This window comes from Rissa tridactyla, chromosome 9, assembly GCF_028500815.1.
Source record: "Rissa tridactyla isolate bRisTri1 chromosome 9, bRisTri1.patW.cur.20221130, whole genome shotgun sequence".
NCBI lineage: Eukaryota > Metazoa > Chordata > Aves > Charadriiformes > Laridae > Rissa > Rissa tridactyla.
Genome location: NC_071474.1, coordinates 39,648,643 through 39,672,661, shown reverse-complemented (window position 1 = coordinate 39,672,661; position 24,019 = coordinate 39,648,643). Strand labels below are relative to the sequence as shown.

Sequence of the window (24,019 nt, the reverse complement as noted above, 5' to 3'; positions counted from 1 at the left end):
ACCAGTAAGATTTCCCCAGTAACATCAATCCACAGGAGACGCATTACCAGACCAAAGCCTAATTGTCTTAGGCTTTAGGAAATGGGGAATGCAAAACAACTCCACTTGAAGCAAAATGAGCTATTTATTTCAGGTTTCAGAACAGCCCCTTTGTTCAACACAGGCTCTCAAGCTGCACACATAACGCTAGATATTTCCTTTGTTTTCTGTTTGCAATTAAGCAGAAAGGGGCCATCCTTGGCTTGATGCAGCCCTGGATATTGCATGACTTAATAAACGAGGGTAAGGAGAAGCTCGGTGCAGCATCTGGAGTCTCCAAGAGAAGCCAGAGCTGAGTCCCAGACAGCACGTGGGAAATCCTCCATCAGCAAGGTCCTGTTTCTCTCTGCACGCGGCCAGGGCACAACCAAAGGGAGGTGAGAGCTTGTGCTCACGCTTTCAAGGCTCCACTCCCTTTGGGACTCCAAACAGTGTACGTGAAAGGGAGCAAACAGGCAGGTGAGGAGAAGGAGGCAGAGAATGAGATAGGAACTGCCATCCTGGACCTGACCACAAGGGTCCTGACACTGGTAGGAGTTTCTGGTAACGCATCTTACGGGAAGAAGGGCAGAAAGTGGGACAAATAAGGAGGACTCCTTTCCTCCCTCTGCTGTGCCTCCTGCATCCTGCCCACTCCTTCTGCTAGGGCAACCAAACACATGGAGGGGCAACGTTAATCTTTGGTAAAGGCCTTCACCAAATTACTTAAGGTCTCTTCAGATCTCAAGGTTTTGGGGTTTTTTAGCTCTGCCCATCTGCATGAACTTTGCACTGGCGGATCCCAGCTGAAAAGCTCTCCGGCTATAACCCCAGCACCCGCCTGCAGCTTTCACAAAGTTCCCCTGGGGGAGCTGGTACATCTCAACCACTTCCTCAGAGCTCTTGCCTCTTTTTCAGCTCTTCTTCCTTTGCCCAATTAATTTACCGTTTGTTGGAACTCTTATCCAAGTACTTTCTATTCCTTTGCAATCTCAACTCCATGTTTTTAAAACCAAGATAAGCGTGTGCCTGTTTGTGCACACAGCTGGAATACCAGGTAGGCTCTTCCACACCCAGAGACAAGAGCAAAGAGGAGCTGCACATGCAGCTCCTTTCCCATTAACAGCAGGATGATCCAACTCCTCATTTATCTCGTGCCCTTATCTTTTTACCCAGAAGGCTGGAACCTGCTCCCTCCCTGCACTTTCCTCTTCTTCCCTTACCCACCCTTCCCCGCAGAGGTGGCTACCGGTGCTCCACGCTGCCGTACGCTGCTCGGGTACAGGACAAGCGCCCTGGGACAACACTGCTTAGATGGGACAGTGGGCTTCCCTGCTGAGTCCCACCACCGCTGAGCAGAAACCCTCTGAGCCAACCTCTTCCGTCCTCCAAAGGCAGAGATGTGACCTCAAATATCAGCCTGTCTGTAAGGTAAAGCGCTATACAGGACAGCAGGCGGGCATTTCGCAGACAAGAAGTACTCTGTCTTCCCAGTGCCTGAGTGAGTTTTGGAAAAATCACTCTCTCTCACATGGACAAACCAAGGCAGAAGGGTAGATGTGAGTCATTCTGTCCCATGGGCCATGTCTGAAGCCCAGCCAGGAACTGAACCCAGACTGGCTCCATCTCAGTACTACATACATGCTTCAAGCAGAGTGACTGGGGACAAAAGCACCCTCAACTTCTCAGTGCATGCACATCCTCAGGATTTCCACTATCCACCATCCCTCTTGTCAGCGTTACCATTGGGCACATCTCCCGGGGGTCTAGAAACCCGCTCATAAATCATGCTGCTTAAGAAAAGGAAACAAGCTTGCAGATGTGCAGGTGCAAAAAGCTGTTTGCTTTCACAAACCAATGCGTTTCTGGGCACAGATGGCTGCATGCACAAAGATGACAGGTTCATGATCAAAGGCTATTTTTGAAGCTGTGGGCCTATCTGCAATGACGTTAGGAAGCAAAGAACTAGAAAGCACACGCCTCTGACCTCAAATGGAAACAAGATCATCAGCTGATAAATACTCCACCAAGAGACCCCTTCGTACTGGGGCAGTTCTAACGAAGTTTCTCATCTAAATGTTATTTTGCTGCCTGGAAAGACTGAAAGCAAGGACAGGCCGAGGATGACCTGTTGCAGAAGGGCTCTCGGATCACCTATGCTAACAGCTGAAGAGAAAAGCAGCAAGAACCCAAGCTCTCTGCAAGCTCTCTGCCTGCCTGGCACCAGCAGGTCACAGGAAGCAGCGCCTGCGTGGAGAGGCACACCAGCACGTTGCCATCAACCATTTCAAAGGGCTCCCCCCCGCTCCCCCCCTGTAACACAGCGCGGCAGCACTTCCTGACAGATGTCCAGAGGATCCCACAATGACCACAGCATCCTGCTGCCGCTCCGAAGAAACCGGCCCCGGGGCTGCGGCTCATGACAGCAGAAGGGCAGATTTGCTCAGCTCTTGGTGTGCCCCACATCTCAGAAGTGAACAATCACAGCTGGAGCTGCTCGGGGAATTTCTGATGAAATTATTTCTTGACGGGAAAAAAAAAAAAAAAACAAATAAAAACGTAGATTTGGTGAAGCCAAATCTTCTGGCAGAAACGTACTGGTTATGATGAAATGTTAGCTGAAGGACTTTGGTTGGATTTTCTAGTGATGAGAACATGATGCTGGGGGTGAGAAACCCACTGCAGAATATCCAAGTAGCAAGGAAGTGGCGCAGACCCCCAGGATACGAGATATCCATGGGGGGATATCCTGTCCTCTCCCAAGTCAGACAACACTGACCTATTACTGAACACGAGCAGGTTAGTGACCAAGCCACCACCAGCCTACAGTGGCATGGGGCTCTGTCAAACTCAGGCACTGGAATTGCCCCCCCTCTGAATGACAGAGACCTACCAGAGGCGTGAACCGGGGAGTCCTCGAAGCAGGTATAAAAAACCCCACAAGTCCAGTCCAGCTCTTCTCCACTTTTTTTTGGAGACAGGTGAAGGCAGAAAGACTGCATTTGTCTTGATTTTATTTTTTTTTTTTTTAATCTTCCTGTTTTCTACCACATGAAATTTTCACTCCCTAAGAAAACTGTTCCCTGTGCAGCACTAATCAGATCATATAACCACCCAAAGATGAAAATGGCCACAGGGGCTAGGAGCCTCCCGTCTCACTCAAGCAGGTTTTCTATGACAGCTTCCATTTCTCACCAGCCAAACTCCATGTGAGATGTTGCTCTCAGGTGCAATTTATAGGCAGGACATTGGAGACGAGGATTTCAATATTTTAAAGATTTTATTTAATGCCTCAAGCTAGCTTTTCAAGACCAAGGGATCAGAAAATAACTTAAACCTCAGCAGACTAACAATGCAAGAGAAATACTGAATCCTTGACAGGCTCTGAATTTATGACACTGAAATTCTGGAGACTGAAAGGATTTCTACATTACAGTTAGGACACACAGCAGCTCTTAGAGACTTCAATAACCAAATGTTGTGCAGCAGAGAAAAGATATTGCTATTTTACAGGAGAACTGAGCTTCAGAGATGCCCTGGACAGCCTCAGCTGTACCCATGCCCCTACCTACTGCAACTGCATTGGCTTCAAGCACCCCAGCTACTCTGCGCTACACGCGACCAGCGGCACGGTCCCTGGCTGGACGGATGAGCTCGGGAGGCCAGCAGTAACCCCATTTCTTGCAGCCATGTGGCTCACCCCGAGGGCTCTGGGAATTTGCACCGAGGTGTCCAAAGGGCTCGGGACCTCAGCTGCCAGCCCAGCCTGTCCCTGCACGCAGCCGTTGCGCTGAAAGCCATCGGGGTTCACCATAACGCAGCGGGCCGTGAGGGGAGGGGAGGTGTGGTGGGGAGGAGAGGACGACCCCAGCTGCAGCAGGAACCGCAGCTACTGGCAGCAAGCCCCTGGATCACCCCTGCGCTGGTCTCCCAACCCCTCGCAGAGGCACCGCCGAGGGCCTGGAGGAAACCAGGTCTGCCAGCCCGTGCCCCGGCAGCGGGAACACAGCAACCCCGCATTGAGAAAGTGGAAATAACAGCAGAAAGCCCTGCACTCACCCTGCACCAAGGCCAGAAAGCCAAAACGCTCAAGTACAGCTGAACTGGATTTGTTCAGGGTTTAGTGGGGGATGAGCACCGGGGAAACCCCTCCAGGTGGCCGCACCGACATGCTCAACGCTCAAACTGTCACAACTGCTTTCGCATTAAGTGAGTCAACGTGAAAACAGCGTGATCTGGTATCGCTGCCCCTCAAGCAATGGGACAGGTTCCCCAGTAAGATGCTGGCTCTCTAGCCTGCAAGGAAGGAGCAAATCAGACCTGAACAGCTGGGTTTTGTTCCCAGAATCATGCAAGTCTATCAACCAGAATTCCTGAAGCCGGACCACAAGGTTGTCCTCCATTTAAATTTTGTTTCCAAGCAAACAGGCATTACTGGATGCTACGGTTTGTTGCTTATATACAAAGGAGACCACGTTATGTATAGCAAGGGGAAGGAAATCTTTCCAAGGTTCCCTTCCTGCGGTTCTTGCTTCAATTGTTTCATCAAGGAAGGGACTGTCACTGGTGTTAACACGATGGCCCACAAGTGACATCTTTGGCCAGCCCTCACGCACTGTTTTCTGACCCAGCAAAGCATGAAAGAGGTCCATACAGCAGCTCTGGATCCCTTCTGAGCCCTGCCAGGATCTCTCCTGTCAGCTCCTCTGTCCAAGCATGGAGACGCTCTCATCTCAGGAATTTGTGTGCGACACAAACCCTACACCCTCTCCCTTCCAAAATTCAGCAGCCTCATGTTTGGTGGCTGCCATTTTTTCAAGCCAAAGCACCTGATGACAGATGTGCCTATACAGCTAAAAGCAAAAATCCCACCAATCTAATGTACCACCCATTTAAAAAATGCACCCTCCTCTATGCACAGAGAAGAGCAAAACTGGCGTTTCAACTACGCATGCGTACAAAGCAGCAGCCATAGCCAAACCAGCCCTTAGATATGCTTTGTAAAAGCCTTACAGTAGCATTTAAGTTCAAAAAACCAATATGCAATTCAGACCACTTGCTGCTGAGGGCTGGATTCCTACACCATCAGCAGAGAGAACGGCCCCGGACCTGCTCTACGTGACAAGGCCCACACAGACACCAACTTGTTCTGCTGTCTTCCAAGACAATCAAAAGACCTAGGAAAACGCAGGCAAGACTTGCTTGTGCTTGCCCAGAACACCACGTGTAGATGTACCACGGGCAGACTTGGCCCAGAGGACTTGGCCCTGTTTTTGTTTTTTTATTTTATTTTTTATTTCTGTCGATAAACCTTCTACAATATCGCAAGAGGACTAACTTTATCTTGGAGTTTTGTATCTACACTGTCATAGTGACAGAAAGGGGAGCTGGGCTTTAGTGAGACGAGGTGCGTCCTACCCCCCATAGACTTCCAGTTAACTCAAGAGGAGGATGCAGGGAGCCTTCCCGAACTTCCTGGGGCTCAGCCTAACATGGTCTCATGGAGGCAAGCTGCTTCGCTACTGGCTGCGCTCTTAAAAGGAGAAACAGAAATCTATACCTAGCAACTTTTTTGACACCCTGTTCCAGCGCTGACACCACTTTATAAATGTGAGGAGGGACAGGGCCAATTAAACTGTCTCTTCCTCTCATCTGTCAAGTAACAATAAAAAAGCGCTACATTTGCATTTCTAACGTGTTCCTGCTTGCTAGCTGTCAGGGCAGCAACTCTGAGGAATGGATGGCATGCAAGAGGAGAGGGTGTGATGAAACACAGCAGGGGCAGCACAGAGCTACAGGAAATCTTTTACTCACTATCTCTGGAAACAGATAATCAACTAGAAATACGCACGAAGAGAGTTCTCCTCTGTGTTATTATAGACCATCAAAATACATGGCAATGCATTCCCTTATTGCTTTGTCACCAATGGTCAGGTACAATTGAAAAATCTGGTTGGATTAACACCTCTCAGTACTTTATAAAACACAAACCAGTGCTCAGCAACCATAATTTATACCACTGGATCGTCTTTAACAAGCTATCCACCTTCTCGTGATCTGAATATTTATTTTTCCTTGCAGCTTGATAACAATGTTTTTATTTTTGGTTGTGCACTCACCTCAGTAACGTTCATCACTTTGATTGCTGCTAGCTGCCCAGTCTTAACATGGCGACCCTGTTAAAATAACAAAAGACTGTAAGTAAAACACGCATGCAAGCTAGGCATACAGTAACTAATTAGGCATAAAACAACTGGGTTTGAGTTTGGTGCTGGCAGAGCTCTGCAGTCGGAGCACAGCATGGCAGGAGTTTATGCGTCTCCATCCAACTCCTGCTGAACAGGTGTTGTCACCTCTCCAGCCTCCTCTCCTAGGAAACTTCAGCAGAGGCCCAGGGTCACCAACCAGAACAACCTTCTCGTCCTGCAAGCCAGGGCTGACACGTGCCGGGGAAGCAAGGCATGGGTAGCTGTCACTGTCCCCACCTCCCCACCCCGCAGCTGCTGGCCCACCTCAGGGTGAAGAGAAAACTCTGGGTTCCAGTACATCAATCCGGCAACCTGTATGTGGCTGCCAAGAAACTAAAGCTGTATGTACTTTTTCACCCCCCCCACACCCTTTATTTTTTTTTTTTTTTTAAAAAAAAGCCTTTTACTGTGAAATGCTCAGTTTTTAAAATTCTTACTGCAGCTGAGCTAACTATATCTCAGCTACCTCCCAAAAAGCATGCGGAGGCTTTGTATTTAAAATGTCATCTTCTGTGGTCCCAGGGCTTTGACTGCGTGTGTGCCTACACGCGTACACGCACTTCACGCGTGGAATGCACGCACCCCGCCCTCATTACTAAACAACGGGTAACTGGCAATTTTAGGTGTGATAACTGGTAAATTTAGGTAAGCGGCTAGTTTTTGAAAACAAAGCTATGAAAAGGCAGGTAATAGGGAATAAAGCTATTAAAAGAGCAAAGTTGACACTGAGACTGACAAGAATGTATATTAGAAACACAACCAGGAATCTTGCTGTAAGTTACAGTTTCTTGTCTTGGTTAGATCAAGCTGATCAACAGATGCCGTAGATGCAGTATTTTGCCACAATCACCAACACTAATCTCACACTGGAGGACGGGATCAAAAGATTCGTACGAACAGCGTGTATGACAGGCTACACGTCCCAACTCCTCACTTCCATCAACTGTTCAGGAACGGGTTTGAAGCTTTGAGACGGCAATTTTATTCCTGAAATAGTAGTGCCTGCAAAGCTGTATATCGAAATAACTAAGCGACATCAGTTAAGTAAGCCATAGGAAAATCAGGAAATCAAATATGAAATGCTGCAGTTTGCAGACAAAATGATTTGCAGGTGCAATTTACACCTGCAAAATTAGAAGCTGGGTTGATCTCATTTTAAAACCCAGGCCCTATCTGCGCAAAACTGCATACGAGTGTTATTTCTAAGACTAGGCAATTTTGCATCAAAGAAAAATGATTCTTCGTTCTCAGGCGATATGTCACAGTCATGTTTTCTTTTACAGAAAACTAAATCCTGCTGAGTTTTTGTATATTTATAAGTGCCCTCTTTCCGCGGGAGCACTCCTGGGATGGCGACGCTTTTTCTCATAAAACTAGAATGACAGGATTTATGCATTATCGCAGACCTCCGGCGGAAGACAAGTGGGACACACCCTCGCCAGGCCCCCGACGCACGCCCCCCCCCGGCGTGGCTGAGCGCAGATGGGCAGTGCTGGCCCCAGAGATGCCGGAGTTTGGTCAGCATCCATCCCAGCTGACGTCAATCCCAGTGAGCGAGCTTCCTCTGCACAGCCACCCCGCTCCTTTGTTGGAGGCCATTGTTTGCAAACGTTTCCAGGCATTGAATGTCTTGGCAATATAGCGAGAGAGGGCCTTCCACAAAATACAGACATGCTCGACACGCTGGCACCCTGACTTAACTCCAAAGTTTGGCTGGAGTCAAGCACGCCGATAATCCCATGTCTCCGGCCACAACACACAGCAGGCGACCCACCCATCAAAACGATGAATCTCTCCTGGGCTGCTGTATATTCTGCAAAGGATGATGTCAAGAATCAACACTGATTTTCCTAATTACAGCCAAGCATGGAGATGTGCTGCTTTCCTGAAAGAACAAATCTACCAATACTAGGCTAGCATTGTGCCCAATACTGAATATTCATAAGAAGAAGGAAGGGGGAAAGGCTTGGCACTCAGTTTTGATTTCAATGCATGGTATCTGGTCAACTTGTCCCCCTGTATAACAGACATCTGTTATTTTGCAGCCACAGGTATTTCCACTACGTGCAAACCTGCTGTTCTCACTCACTTTTACCATTATAAATGAGAATACTAAATCCCCCCACCAAGTTTGTAAAATTAGCATTTACGGGAAAGAAAACAGCAAGCCCTTTTGTTTTGTGGGTCACGATTCACCTTTGCACAACCAACGTGTCCCTGTTAACTCAGATGCACAACTCGATCCTGCTCCCGCATTCCCAAAAGCTTCAACCGGGCTGACTGCTGGCCGAGAGGAGCTCAGTCCGTGCAGCGAGGGCAGGACCGTGCCCCCACCTTGTCTCAGTGCCCCGTCGTCCCCACACCGCACACAGTTACTACTAGCCTGAGGGAAACGCACAGGCTGACATCCAGCCATCCCTCTGCACAGGCTGACCTGCGGTAAACACTCTCTGACTGGGTGAAGCAGCCTTTACGTGGAAGTAAATTCTGTCACCCGCATGCACTTGACACCCTCCTGTTCTTTTAGACCTCATTTTCCTGGAACAAAATAGAGAGTGGTTCAATCCACCGGAGAATCCAGACCCTTTCTCAAGAGGCCAAAAGGAAAGGAGCAGTAAAAACTCATTCCTGTTGGTTTGCTCTAATTCTCAACTCATAACAGTTTGGTTTTGACAACTGTTACCGCACCTTTTTCAAAAGAGTCTTCCTCATTTCTTGGTTGCATTAAGCAGAACAACCTCATCTTCCTCCACCAGCCCAAGTCTGTGCAGGGCAGTGCAGAGGGCTGCAGGTTAACCTCATGAGAAAGTGTGAAAATATCTGTATATTTACACCTGCATTTCATCAGTTACCTAAAAGGGATGGATCAGTTTAAAAGTGCGCAGAAGAAAAGAGTATCTTGGAGAGCGTAGCTAAATATATATCTACAGCTATATATCTATATTAAAACATTTTCATCATGAGATACTAATTTTACTGCCATCTTGGCAGATTTATTTTTGATTACACTTGTACATTTCTCACAAAGTAAAGGGTTATCATAAGGCAACACATCTCAAAAGTCTTTGCACCTGCTAATGTATACAACAAACAACGTGGCAGAACTACACCGCACACACCATCGTTTCTCCTTACCTCTGACATCACCCCAACGTATACAAATAAAACCTTTTCTTTAAATATTGCCAAAGGAAAAGGTTCAGTCAGTAGAGACAAAATAATCAGAGAACCCTGGAGACATCCTAATTTTTTTCCTTGTCCTCCCCGGAACTTCACCGTCTATTCAGTTAGCTACGGAAAAAGGGGCCGAAGCAAAGGCACCCAAAGGCTCACCCAAACCCCAGCAGTCCCTGTCAGCAGTGGCTGCACCCTGTTGAACTCAGCATCACCACCCAAAAAAGGGAGCGTGCTATTGCAAGACTCCAGGCTAAGAGGGCTGAAGCTTCCAGGGGACATACGTGTTCACGTGGAGATGAACCAGCTCATCTGAGCAGGGTAACACGCTCCACGTTACACTTGCTTTAATGCACAGACTGATTGCCAGCACAGTCACAGAACAAAAATCTCCTTTACGTTGGTTTTTCAAACTGTTTCGAGTTCATTTTCCTTGACATCTCTAAAAGCAGCAAACATCCTGAACCCAGCCCCGGGCTTCTTGTTAAGACACCGAGACTAGTGCCTAAGTAAGGAAAGGTTTCAGGGCCTGGCCCCTTATTTTTTCATTTATCAATAAATCTCAGAGGTTAGCCAGAGTTCACGGGAACTCGCACATTGCTACTTTTGCGAAGCCACAAGGTTCAGCAAGTTTGAATTGTTTTGAGAGAGGTGGTGTTTTGATTTTTGTTTAAAGCTCCTAGGAATAACTGGCTGGTTTAACTGCTTTCCAACCAAATGGGATCAACAGATGCATTTACTTCCAGCGACGAGGCATGCAGGAGTTCATCCTTTTTAATTTAACCCAAAACGGGAGGAAGAACAAGGGGCACTGCCCTCCCAGCCCTCTGTGCAACCACCGCTGCCCATCCTCTCCAGGTCATTACAGGCAATCGGCCTGTTGCGATTCAAGATCCACCCTTGCACGTTTCCTCAGAAGCCGGGTAAAGGGCAGGAATGGTCTGTGGGCCCCTTTCCCTAATAAAAGGTTTCATCTTTCACCCAAATGCTCAGTTTGAGAGCAGGTTTCACCTTTGGAGAATGCAGCCAAAACATCCAACAGCGATCTGCAAGTCATCCATATTCCCACCCAAGAATATAGCATTAAACACTACCAAGTTCATACAGAGCTTAGACACGAACAATTCTGAAGCTCAGTGCCTTTCTAAAATTGAAGTTCCTGCTTATATTTTGGTGAGGCATCCAAGCTGGAAGAAATTCTCCCATTAGCTTTGAGTCCAACTAAATTCCTTGTCTCCTCCAGAAAACATTTCCGCACAAAGTCTGCTGCAGTTGCCAGTTAGTCACTACAGTAACGCTCAGCAAACCTGGAGCCAACATACATGTTTTTCAAATCTGCATGCTGCTCATTGCAGCCACATTTGTGGAAGATGCTTTATGCCAAAGATCTGGTCCTGACGAGCTCCAACCGTGCATTATCTCTGCAGGGAGATACAGGTGGAATAGGACCGATCACTCAGTGTTATTTCTATTGGACGTGTATTTATCTTTTCAGCTCAGTTAGATAAAGAAACCACTTATCTATGCCCTCTACTGAGGGTCAAGACATGTATTTTTCTATTTACATCAAACACAAGTATCAGCATTAGCGGTCAAGCTATTAGCTGATAAAGAGGCTTTACATGAATTAAGTATATTTACAAAAAGACGCATTCAGTCACGTACAACACCTTTTCCTGTTAAGTCCAAACAAAAGTTTGGGGCAGTCCCCGTCTCAGGCCACGACTAGAACCAGAGCCCCAAGGTCCCAGTGACACACAGTGAGACTGTCACATGCAGGAGCTTGCTTTGCCCGCTTCCCTCCCAGATCCCGCACAGCCCTCTCTTCCTAGGGGTGGCAAACAGCTCCCATCAGCTTCCCTCCCCCATCTGACAGATTTGAAGTGGACGACCGCAAGCCCAGCTGTCCCGTTACAGTGCTGCGCGCCATGCCAAGGCAGTCCACCACAGACCCATCACACGCTTCCTTTTTGGCAACAGGCGCTCATTAACGTCCACGTGTTTCGGGGTCTGTCTGATGTAGCTGTCCCCATTTAACCGCAGCAGGAACAAGCGCCTGTGAAGGGCAGGGACTGCCTGCTGCAGCATACCAAGGCAGCACGGAGCTCGTGGGTTTCACTACGCAGAAGTCCCCAGCTTTTTGGGGACTCACTTTTCTCTCCCGTCAAAAGCAGTGTTTTTGGCGAGGCTGTGAGGTGCCTACATGCAGGGATACCTCCCAGATGCCAGAAGCCTCAGACACTCGCCAGTTTGCACCTCTGTGCCCGCGCGGAGGGCAATTTCCCATCAAACACGCTCACCACCACTGTGCAGGGACACAAAGAGCTCACAGCGCCCGCGCAAGGCTGCGGGGCTCCCGGGTGACCCTGCACTGCTCTGCTGGCCGGTCTAACCCAGAAACCTGGCAGGTACCACAAAAACTTAACGCTGGGGACCTTCTCTGGATATTGAATACCTTCTCTGGTATTTGAAAGGTGGAGGCCTTTCTCATCCACAGGCATTTATTATGGGATACCCGATGCAGGCTGTGGCCACCTGCCCTTTGGGAGCGGGGTGAAGGCACAGCTGTTTGGCTGCAAGCTCTTACCGAAAGCGAACTTCAGCAAGCAGGTTTCCTGTTCAAAACCCACTTATGAACTTTGAAGTTTGAGCCCATCTCGGGTAAATCAGTGTGCAGCCCTGCGGTCGCTGGTAGACTGCCAGCTCAGCCTCCCGTGCCCTGAAGGACGGGACCCCACCCTCGTGCCCCTCTCTTCTCCACCCCTTCCATCCTGGTAACACAAGGAAAGCCTTTAAGAGACTATGCATCAAATGAACAATGCTGTGCATAGGGATCCAGGAAACCCTATGTCCTATTCCACATGACCTTAGCAAAGTCACGATCCTTCTGTTTCCCTTTCCACCTACATAGGGCTTTTCTACTTGGTCCCAGCTCTCTAGAAGAGAAGAGCAACATTTGCTATCGCCAGCCTGGAAACACCAGCCCCCCGTGCAGCTGCAGCGTGCTGCCCAGGGCACACTGGTGGGTCAGCATGGCAGGGAGGAGGAGAACAGGATGTCAAGAACGTACAACCTGCAAGACACACTGCTCTTGCACTGCGGTTCAGGCACAGCCACTGTTTTACAGCGTATGGCTGTTGACAGCAGACATCCTGCGCGGGATCTTGACTACTGTAAACAAGTGGAGAGGGTTTGCACATCTGGGGCTGTAGCGCTTCGGTGCTGAGAAGCGTCACCTGAGAAGACAGTTTACAGGGGAGCTCTACCAGGAAGACCAGTCCGTAATCCTGTCTCAGCAACCGGTGCCACGTGAGACAACCCACTGTAGTCATCGTGGGAGCTCTTCAGCTAAAAACACAGTAGTAATGCAAAACTTCAAATGGGACAGGAGTAAATTCCAAGGAAGAAGTTATTAAGAGTTTGGAAGCTTATAGCTTGTTTTTGTTAGTTAATGGTCTAAGGCAGAGCTCAGGGTCAGTCGTGCACTGGATACTAGCACCGGATTTCAGAAATCATCCATTTCATTGTAAACTATAACATGTAACCCACATCAATACCGATTGTTTTTTTTAAAAAACAAACATAAAAAACCCCACCAAAACCCCCAATCCACCACAACACACATCAGCCTTGGGCAGATAATTACCAGTTTCAGAAAGTCGCATTTTTGGTTTGGTTTGGTTTTTTTTAACCCCCATGAAGAATTCAGGACACCAGCCAGGTAGGAATGAGGCTGTAATTTTGATTAGAGCTTCATCTTTTAATCATGCAATTAGGGCTGCAAAAAGCCTGCTTTGATCGACATAATAAAGATTTGGTGGCACTTCTGTCGCAATGTCTCTGGATGTCTGCTGTACCGTGGGGCTGTAAATCAAAGCACTGTATTGCCCTAGAGCATTTATTCTCTTCTTCGCGATACTGGGAGATGTGGAGATTTGGAAGCCTGGGCCTTGTTCCAAGTCACCTCCAGGCTGGCCCTCAGCTCCATCTCCAGCTGGAGCACACCCTCCCTTCCTTGCAAGCGGCTGCTTTTGTGCCAGCAGAGCAGGATGCAGGACTTCCGTAAAACCACAGCCCAGCTGCACTGCCTGAACGCTGACCGTGTGGATGCAACACACTTGCCCTTTCACCCCCCACATTTAGCACCCAGTTTCCAGACAGTCCTAGGTCTCACCCAAAAACACACGGCCAGCGTAGCCAAACGTTGCATTTCCCCTTTCCTACCCTCCATAAACACCCTCTTTCAACAGCAACTTTCAACAGCTTTCTCTGCCGTTAATTCTGTGCTACCGAGAGGAGGAGCAGACGGCAGGCTGCAGCATCAGAACAAGCTCCTGAGATTACCACTGCAGCAACGTAAGGGTCCTCCGTTGCTCTCAGACTACCCAACATCAGACGCCGCCAGTCAGTCCCTTAGGTTGTACTGGGACTGCTTGATTGACTTAGACTTAACGTTGCCTTCAGAACTGACCGTAGAGGTCTTGCTATCAGCGAAGGCAAGGCGTGTCACCTAAGCCCTATGAGATACGATCGCTCTTGTCCACAGCTGGCCAGAGTGGGGAACAACATAAATATTAATACACCGTGAATAATCAAGACATGCTTTTCAATGTTTATGGGCGGTTTGTTGGGTTTTTTTTTTTCCCCCTATATGCTAATTCCCACTCTACTTTATGATTAGATACGTTCCAAGAAGTCAGCTAAGATTTATCACTTTCAGTATACACCACACTATGAAGTCGAACACTATTTAGCATGCCCCAGAACTCTGGTTGTAAAACATGAACAGTAAAATCTAACGTGTCTGCACGTAGATATATAAAGAACGAAAGTTAATTAATAACACCCAGCGCACTTTTAGACAAAGCACGTTACATTAATGAAGAAATATTAGAGAGATATACTATTTATAAAGAAATGAAAAATTGTTCAAAAAAAAAACCCCAAAACAAAACCACGTTACACTGCATTCCAAATGAAAAAGGATAATTTTGTAAAGGTTAGCAAATTTATATAGCAAAAATGACTTAAGTATTCAGTGAAAAACAAGTTCCTTTCCTAGCAAACACCACTGCCCTACTTCTGTGCAGAACAGGTCATTCTATCCCTCCCATTGCTTCTCTCTCTCCCCCCTCATCTCAGAAGTGGCTAAGTATTTTGCACTCACTCACAGTGAAAATATTAGTTTCATCAAGTTTTTTTTAAATGAAGCTTTAGATGTTTCAGGCGAAAAGACATTAAAAAAAAAAAAAAACCACCCCACAACAGGAATTTCTCTCAGGGCCCCTATTTGTGTCACATGCTTGAACAAACAAAAATACCACTGTAACTCCTAACACTGTAGAATACAACGGAGTTGGCAGTAGTATGGGAGGACTTCCCATATACTAAAATAGCAACACATTAGCCAAGAGAAGAGATTAGAACATCTAACTTCTATCAATCGCTTAAAATTCTACCCAAGTCCACACTGGCTAGAAGGGAGGGATGGAGAGAGGTCACTTCAATGGTAGCAAATCAAACCACCTTCATCCCTGGAGGAAAAGGACAGTTTTTCACCCCTACTGCAAGTGTCTGTACCACGGCCCTCCTGAACTGTAAAACCCAAGAGGCACCAGAGGCAGTTTTTCTGTCCAGTTTTGGGGTTTTTTTTATCCTTTCAGTTCCCATTTCCTCCCATTGTACAAGTGGAAATGCAGATTGTTTGCTTTGCCTGATGTTTGCCTGTGTCTGACTGAAGACCAGTGGGAAAAGAAAATGAAAGAAAGGAACAAATTCAAGCCCTTTTACAAACACATATTTGAGTACCTACATTTTTGCAGTATCAGTATATGTTCAGTTGATCAGATTACCACCCTTATGCAAAACGTGAACACGCAAGGCTACTGCATACTTGTCTCAGAGCGGACTAGAGATTGATCTTTTGGGATTTTGAAACCTGGTCCCAAAGAGGTCATTCACGTTGTGATTAGCAAGACCAAGCAAAGCACTAAGCACTTTTGAAAATACCACACTGGTCATAATAGGAAAAAAGAAGTTTTGTCCTCTGCTTATTTGAAATGGGTGGTGTCTGCAACAAAACGTCTCGTGTAATCTTCCGCAGCTCCACTCTCATTTGGAGGAATCTGGAAAGTACCCATTCCTGCGGTTTCTCCTTATTCAGCTCACAGACAGACACGATGCTTTAGATATCCTACTGCTATTTGAAGTTTCCGAACAATGTGACCAATGTGCAAGAAGGAAGAGCAGGAGCATTCCTCCTGGGGCAGGGAAAAACAGGGCAGCCCTCGGTGGGTAACAGCAGGAAACCGAGAGCTGCAGCGTGCAGCCCGGAAAGCAAACTTCACTGGTGGCCACCACTGCCATGTTCAGGGTGAATGGGAGCTGCTACCAGCAAGGAAAGAAAGGCAACGTTTTGGGTGGGTGGAGGTGGGTGAAGAGAGGACCTCAGACAGCAGCACAGTGAACGGGAGGAGAGGTCTGAAAAGCAGGCTGCGCAGTTATCCCCTTTTCCTCATGCTCCATTTATTGGGACAGAAAACCCGATTTCTTTGAGTCCAAATTTCAGTATTTGCACAAATAACAGTTTCAACAGCCTTGCCATTCATCCTGGGCTTTGGCATTTGTCATGCCTCTTAACGTCTGTTGAAACACGCTGTTGGGTTTCCAGCCTCAGGCACCCCATCCCTCCCTGCTACCCCTGCCAGGGCTGCGGAGGCTTCGCAGACACAGCCGACGGTCGTCTTCTAACGGGTGTTCTGCCCTGGGGATGCCTGGGCTGGTGGGCCTGCAGCCAGCCAGCAGCAGTGGGGACCCCGGCTGCCCGGCGCGGGGCGGCAGGGATGTAACAGCCGGTCCCGCTCAACACCTGGGGAGCCCAGCAGTGATTTATGACAGCAAAGGTCCGCCACACCGAAAGTCTATTCATCCAGAAAAATAAACAGTTTAGGAAAAAAAGCCTCAGCCTTTGGAAGGCTCTCACTCTGCAGACCAGGGGCTGTCGAGAAGCTAAGTTTAGGGAGAGGTACAAATCCCTCCACCCCAGTGAATTTTCGCTGCCTGACTCATGTGCATCCGTTTACAGAAATACAGGGCGCTAGAGAGAAGTCGATACACAGCACATCTCTGCTGGATGAAGTCACAAGCAGTTAAACGTGTCCCACCGGCCCCATCCTGCCGAAAGGAAGCCGGGGCTGGACTGCAGCAGGTCAGCTGATGGGTGGCCGGATTTTCGGAGCAGGAATCCCTCAAAGGAAGGTTTTTTGGCTCACCCTCACTATGAATCTCTGAAGGTCAAGCTGCACACGGCAATTACAAACCTCACGTTATGAGAGTCATGTTTTAACTTTTTAAGTAATGCAGCCTTCCCCAGACAAATGCTAATAAAGAAAGGCTTTATTAGCCTTCTATCCCATATAAATATAACTTTGGGTGCATATTAAGCTCTCAGCAGCTATATAACTGATTTTTTAAAATTCCTCCAGCATTCTTGTGAACAGTAAGTGTAACATGGTTGAATTTTCTCTTGCACATAACGCAGAGCATGGAGAAGGTTCTGCATGGGTTAAAATGCGTTGTTTTTTTTTTTTTTTTTTAAAAAAAAGGCTTTGAGGCAGGCAGGGTACACAGCTCAGACTGCAAGCTCCAGACTAGCTGACGAGAGCTACAACCACCTTAAAGGTGATTTGCTTTTTCATCCCAGTTGTGCTGGTGTTTTTCTGGCCCAGATGGCAATACCATGCGGGTCTGCATCTCCCTGCAACGGGCCGTCAGACAGCACACACGGCGCCGTGCGGGACAGCCCAATACCAACAACCGGCATTAAACGGGTTTCTCTTGGAGTCTCTGAGCCTTTCCTTCAGCTCTTCACGGCAAATACCCTCCCTGCAACTCTCTTCACCCGAGGTGAATCCTGAAGTCAAAAACTCTGCCGAGTACCGCTGCCGAGTTCAGATCTGAGGTTTGCCCAGGGAAAGGTCGTTACTTTCACACATACACAAAAGTCTTCACAGAGCATTTAACTGAGGAAAAGAGAGCATCTACTCTCAGTGCCTTTTCATTTGGCTCTATTTGATGCATCCTCTCAAAAAATAAAAAGGGAGTTAATGGACACAATTAGTCTGTGAGAAAATACATCAGTCTCCAGATTTCTGAATGAGCTCTGCAAGAGACGAACTACATGGCACTGATCTCGCAGCAGCAGTCAATTCCTATTTCCTTCCAAAATTCTATTGGCCAGATGGTCTACAAAACTCAAGGGAAAATTACTTAAGTGTTTGGAAAGGCTTTCAGTATTAAGTTGGTCTCCAAAATGAAACCAGACTACCCTTCTAATTATTCTTAAAAGTAAGGTATACCTTGCTTTTCTAATCAAATTACGAAGGAGCGGTGCTTCCAAGTTCACTTTCCTAAAGAAAAAATGTGAATTCAAGTACAGCCTTGGTTTTTTGGTTTGTTTTTTTCTAAACTGATCTAATGAGGTTTGTACAGCGGAAGTCTGGCTGGCCAAGGTTCTCCTGTCGAGCAAACTGCAGGTCAGATGTGCAGTAATAGTTCCTCAACAGCTACACGCACTTACTGCTCAATGCCGTATCTTCCAATTTTCTGTATCACTTGCAGGGGTCAAAGCCAATCGTGCCAGAGAGAGAAATGAACAGCGAACTCTTGAGGGGTTACAATATAAATAAAAATACCCCTGCAAAATAATTTCAAGAAAATGGTTAAACACATTACAGCTGAGGAACCGCAGAGCCTTAAGCAATGTAGACTAGCATAATTACCAGCACGTAGGAAGCAAAAGCAGCAGCTAACCATTGGAAGAATTGGTCACAAAAGGGACCAAGAGTTTCCTGCAATTAACCACTGAACAGCTTTACCAGATTTTGAAACTCTCATCTCTTTGCCTTGCCCTGTTTAAACAACCCCGGTCCATTTTGCACAGTGTTAAGATGAAGTAGTGCACTATATAATAAACTCTGCATTTGGGTAAAAAAAAAGGCAAAGCCCCAGCACAGGCTGGGGACCCCCCTGCCCTCCTCTGGGGCGCTGCTGGCTACACTTCCAGAGCTTCCCTGCAGGGCTTCCCACCAACGGCTACACGGGGCTTCTCCTAACGCTTGGGTTCCTGCACGTGATGCTGGCCCCACTGACGTCCACCGCAATTTCTGCTGTTGAATTTATTGCATGTGATTTTGCCCCTTAAAAGGTCAAATTTCTCAAATAAAACAAATCCCACTTTGCACCAAGTTCTCCACTGAAAAAGCGTGTATATTCCATGCTTTCTCTGTTGGAGAAGGTGTGTTCACATCGATCTGTCACAGGTTGAGGAAGAGTCTGTGATGGAAGAAATGAACCTATGCCATTACTGCAGTGCGTTCATTCGTGTAAAAGCATCCAGCAACCAACTGCGCTACTACTACCCAAAGTTCACTGCCTGCTGGAAATCAGTCTCTTCATAAAGCCGCAGGTGAAGGCCAGATGGAAACAGAGACCACTTGCTATTGGGATTGATTACAGACACATTTACATTCAGGGGCATATAGATTTGACCGGATTCCTCTCATTCATGGTCTGTCCACTGGTATGTCATGTGAAGCTCTCCCAGCCACCAACGGCATCTCTGTAAACTTGTACGACAGCAAATACAATGGGGCCCAAGGTACTATGGACAAGAGTGCAGGCACACGCACACAGACCCATATATAAATATTCAAAACTGTAAGACTGAAAACCACTGGCCCAGCCCATGAAACCTCAGGTGTCAGTGAACTGCACCAGAACCTGTCTCGTGATTCGGTCTCAAACCCATTTCTCATTTCCGAACCCCACCTGCTTGCTTTTAGGGAATAGCCCGTCTAACCAGTTGCATCACATCACAAAGCAGCTGTCAGGAAAGAAAAAACAAAACAACACAACACAACCACCTAAACATTCCACAAGGCATCCAGCTAATGCCAGCAGCTTGCTGGAGAAACGTGGAGTAACAAGCACAGGAAGTCTGGTTTACATATATAATATAAGCTTTAAAAACTGGCATCCCTGCTTTAACATCTTCTAATTGTATTCCCTTTAAAATTTACTCTAAAAGTTTAACCATCCACAAGTTTCAAAATAACTTCCTTTTGCAGCTTCTTTGCATATTCCGTCATCCACATCCCGATGCCAAAATACACCACCAACAGCTCATTGCTCCTTAGGACAAATCTGGTAATACACGCCAGAGAAAAATTTCACAGGGTCAGCTAAAACTACAGCACTGCCAATGCACGCAGTTAAACAACAGAAATTTTAATAACTAGGTCTCTATTCACAACAAAAGCACTTTAATAATAATAATAATAATAATAATAATAAAAGAGCAAATGAAAACATCATACCAGAAAACCTACCTCCCAAGCGGTTTGTTCTGCCTTCTAGTTTCTGAACCTTTAGGTTGAGGGAGGGACATGGGATTACGTGGAATTGGAAGCTTTTCCCCACTATCAGAGACAGAAGTGTAGCTAAGTTTCTTCAGAAAACAAGGCGTACGTGATTGTGCTGCCTTTGCATCCAACCGTGTTTTAACCTGTCAGCCCATTTCAACCAAAACTGACAGGCAGAAGACTCGAAGATGATCCAAGTCCTGCGTGCTTTGTGAAAATCAGAGACGGAGACAAACTCCCTTCCTCCACCACGGGTGTATGTGCTAGCAGAGATCCCAAAGGGCTCCACAAAGGAACTGGGGCTGCTGAGGTCAGAGGTGGAGGACAGGATAAGAAAGGACAAGTTTGCAAGCAACTGCATTTTGTTAGATTTACTATTTAGTTTTTCCTCAAAACCCAGAAAGTTTAAACAGCTTCAGAATTTATGTTGATATATAAACCCATTTCTCATTAGTCCTTGTCGACTACTGTCCTCTAGTCTTAAGCATTAACATTGGAAAAAAATTTTCACGTTTGCACCACTGAGGCTTACAGAAAATAGGTATTTTTGATGTGTTCTCTTGAGAAAATAACTATATTCAATAACAGAAGGGTTACAGAAAACCAAATACCTGACACGAAGGGTTCTGAAATTAGTCACTGAGCCAGCTTTAGGGATTGGCTCCCCAGCACTGATTCTTATTTGCCATTTACTCTGTAATCAAATGAGCGCAAGGTGAGCATAAAGCACTAGCATGCCACTGTTAGCATTTTATATCCTCTTTGAATACATAAAACAAATGACATCATGTGCAAAGGACTGGAAAAAACGAGGTTTCAAATAATTATTTTTAAAGACCTGATTTGCACATGTGGTTTGACCTAATTTAATTAGAAATCTATTTCCAGCTCAATTTTGTCAAGTGTGGCCACGCTCACTGGACTGCATAGGTTTTCTTCGTCATTTCCTTTCATTGATCCAGCCACACCGGACATCATTTTCCAAAGTGCTCATCTTTTGCATAAGTCCATCTCTGTCCATGCAGTTTTACGGTGGCTTTAACAGAAGTGGAGATTAATGCTGAGTTCTTTGGAAATTCCCATTTATTTCTGTTACCCCCTTTTTCTTCTTTTTACACAAGAATTTGGTTTAGCAAAGTCAGCAATTAGCACCCATTAAGAGGCTGAATGATGTAAGCTTAGTATTCATACGTCTCACGATCCAATGAGAACTGGTGTTTTATCACTAACCGGGACGGCAAATGTTGGCCACAGCCAGGGGTGGGTCCAGCTAGTGGTTTTGCCCTCGCAGCAGTCATATGCGAGAACATGTTTCTGTGGCAAGGCAACAACCTTCTACCTGCTAAAGCTTCCTTTTGTTTTTGCCAAGAAAGAAGAAGAAAAAAAAAAAAAAGGGGGGGCAAAAAAGCCAAGAATAATCACGTAAGAAACTATTTTCTGCCAAACCTCAAGAGAGCTGTTGTTCTGTTTCATCATCGGCTCCAGGCACACCCACCGTTACGAAACGACGCCAGCATCCGTGCAACCCAGGGCAGAGCACGCGGGTTAGAGATGCTAAATCTCAGCAGCACATCCGCAGAAATGAATGGCTACGCTGATGGCAAACATGGATATGGCAAACACAATAAGGAAGGGGGGGGGGGGGGGATTAAAAAAAATTTAAGATGTAAAGCCCTCTGCATCGCCTCATGTATTTCAAACGCTGCTTCCTAATAAAGGTTCCTTCAGCCAGTGCTGATGCACAAATATGGATGTCCTCCTCGGCAGCCAGGACACGAGCCAGACGTGGCTTATCAGATCGCAACCAACTCCTGGAAACACACCTAGAGAACCGCGCTGTCAGCAGTCTGCCCCGGGGCAGGGAAAAATGCAGAAGCAGCAGCTTCCCTGCTTCTCTTTCTGATCATGCTCCCAGTATTTATAAGGAGATCCCTGGGAACGAGTATGCATCATGCAGTCTCTGGGGACTTCTCATATCACGCAAGGACTATCGACAGTGAACAGCTCAGATAGCAGGGCACTGTGTAATGACGTTCACGCTACTTGCTTGGCAATAAAGGAAGCTAGAAAGGAAGGAAAACCCGCTGTTGGCATATGCTCCTGTAATCTGAGGGAACAGCCCCTCTGGAAGTTCAGGCGGTGTTTACACACAACAGGATTCAAACAGACAGGCTCCCCATTAATAATGACGGTTTATATAGCACAGTGGCATCTCCATCCCGAACTCCACTGGCACCGACAATCCCCGTCCGGCTCCGGTCCAGCTCCCCGGGGCAGGCTCAGCACTGCCACCATCACAAGGGCAGCCAAGGTGCCCGGAGCCTCAAGCCTGTCAGAGGCAGACTAGAAGGCTGTCTCTGTAACATAAAGAAATAGTCAATTTTAATATTAATAACATCAAAAGGGAGATGTCTGCCAGAACTTTGTAATGTAAACAATGCAGCGTACAGCAACCACAAAAGCTCGGAAAGCCAAGTTGCCTTTAACCTACTCACTATGACATTCAAAACCCATCTGCATGACAGATAGGACAAGTGCCATGCAGGCTCCGAGCATCACCCAGAGCTGATAAAAATCATTTTCCTCCATTCCTGGTCGGAGAACTGTGAATTTGGCAGAAGCAATAAGCCGAATGACGTTACACAACCTAACCAGGAGTTTTTTGTGACTATTCAAACAGCCTCATGAACGCACCAGGTGCTGTGCAAACACACAGAGAAACCTGACCGCTCATGCATGTCTGTATGCGCAGACACCTGTGCCAACATGAACGTACTCTGACTCCAACATGCAAGTCAAGGACACAGGCCAGGCAAAGTCTTCCACCAGGTGGGTACCTAGAAACTAACACGATGCAAAGAAAGGGGGAGAGGAACATAGGAAAGGGTGAATCCCAAATCCTCTCTAACCTTTATTCTCCAGCCTGTGGGATCAGAGACCTGAGTTTCCAGCCTTTGTTTTGTGACTTCCTCTATTCAAACCAGTTCTGACTGAAATCTTTCAAGCGTCCAAAAGAAAGGAAAGCTAGCACATCTCTTTATTCCTTCATCCTTTCTCTATTTTCAGGCATATTTATGGAGAGCAGGCTACAATACATGTAGCTTCTCCAGATGCAACCTCTTTTTCTGCCAAGGAAACTGCCCCAATTGGGCATCCAGCAATCTGCTATGCCCTGTGCACGTGCACACCTACTCAACAGCGCGTGAGCTGGGCGCTCAACGCATTTGGGAAACGTCAGACCTACTTAGGCTGATCTGCACATGCACAAAAAGCCCCATGTATCCCGAGTGCACCACATTTACTGGCACGTACCACCTCTGCGATGTCCAAGCTGTCCCGGGCTTCCCAACTGCTGGGTTCACTGGGCACACCCTACGCCTCAAGTGTTAATGTGCCTGCCTGTGGAATTTGGCAGCCTGCCACCAGGAGAGATGACAAAACATATTCTCATGTCTCTGGAAACAAGTCACCCTTCATCAAAAAGCACAAACACAGGCTGCGTGGAGAATGGATTGAGAGCAGCCCTGAGGAGAAGGACTTCGGGGTGTTGGCTGATGAGAAGCTCAACATCAGCCAGCAATGCGCGCTCGCGGCCCAGAAGACCAACCACATCCTGGGCTGCATTAAAAGAACTGTGGTGAGCAGGTTGAGGGAGGGGATTCTGCCCCTCAACTCCACTCTGGTGAGACCCTCACCTGCAGTACTGCGTCCAGCTCTGGGACCCCCAACACAAGAAGAACATGGACCTGTTGGAGCAAGTCCAGAGGAGGCCACAAAGATGATCAGAGGGCTGGAGCACCTCTGCTATGAGGACAGGCTGAGAGAGTTGGGGTTGTCAGCATGGAGAAGAGAAGGCTGTGGGGACACCTTATAGTGGCCTTCCAGTATCTAAAGGGGCCTACGAGAAAGCTGGAGAGGGACTTTTTACAAGGGCGTGTAGCAATAGGAAAAGGGGTAATGGCTTCAAACTGGAAGAGGGTAGATTTAGATTGGATATCAGCAAGAATTATTTTAGGATGAGGGTGGTGAGACACTGGCACAGGTTGCCCAGAGAAGCTGTGGCTGCCCCATCCCTGGAGGTGTTCAAGGCCAGGCTGGATGGGGCTTTGAGCAACCTGGTCTAGTGGGAGGTGTCCCTGCCCAGGGCAGGGGGGTTGG

At 47.2% G+C, this 24,019-nt stretch overlaps 1 protein-coding gene across 2 annotated transcripts in view; it reads right to left on the bottom strand.

Moving 5' to 3' along the window:
* The window catches only part of NRK (Nik related kinase), a 102,474-nt gene that overhangs the window by 61,039 nt on the left and 17,416 nt on the right, over nucleotides 1-24,019 (bottom strand). For both annotated transcript variants that reach the window (XM_054215691.1, XM_054215689.1), the window contains exon 3: nucleotides 6,138-6,194. In XM_054215691.1, the coding sequence (XP_054071666.1) occupies nucleotides 6,138-6,194 (57 nt within the window). The remainder of the gene's footprint in view (nucleotides 1-6,137; nucleotides 6,195-24,019) is intronic.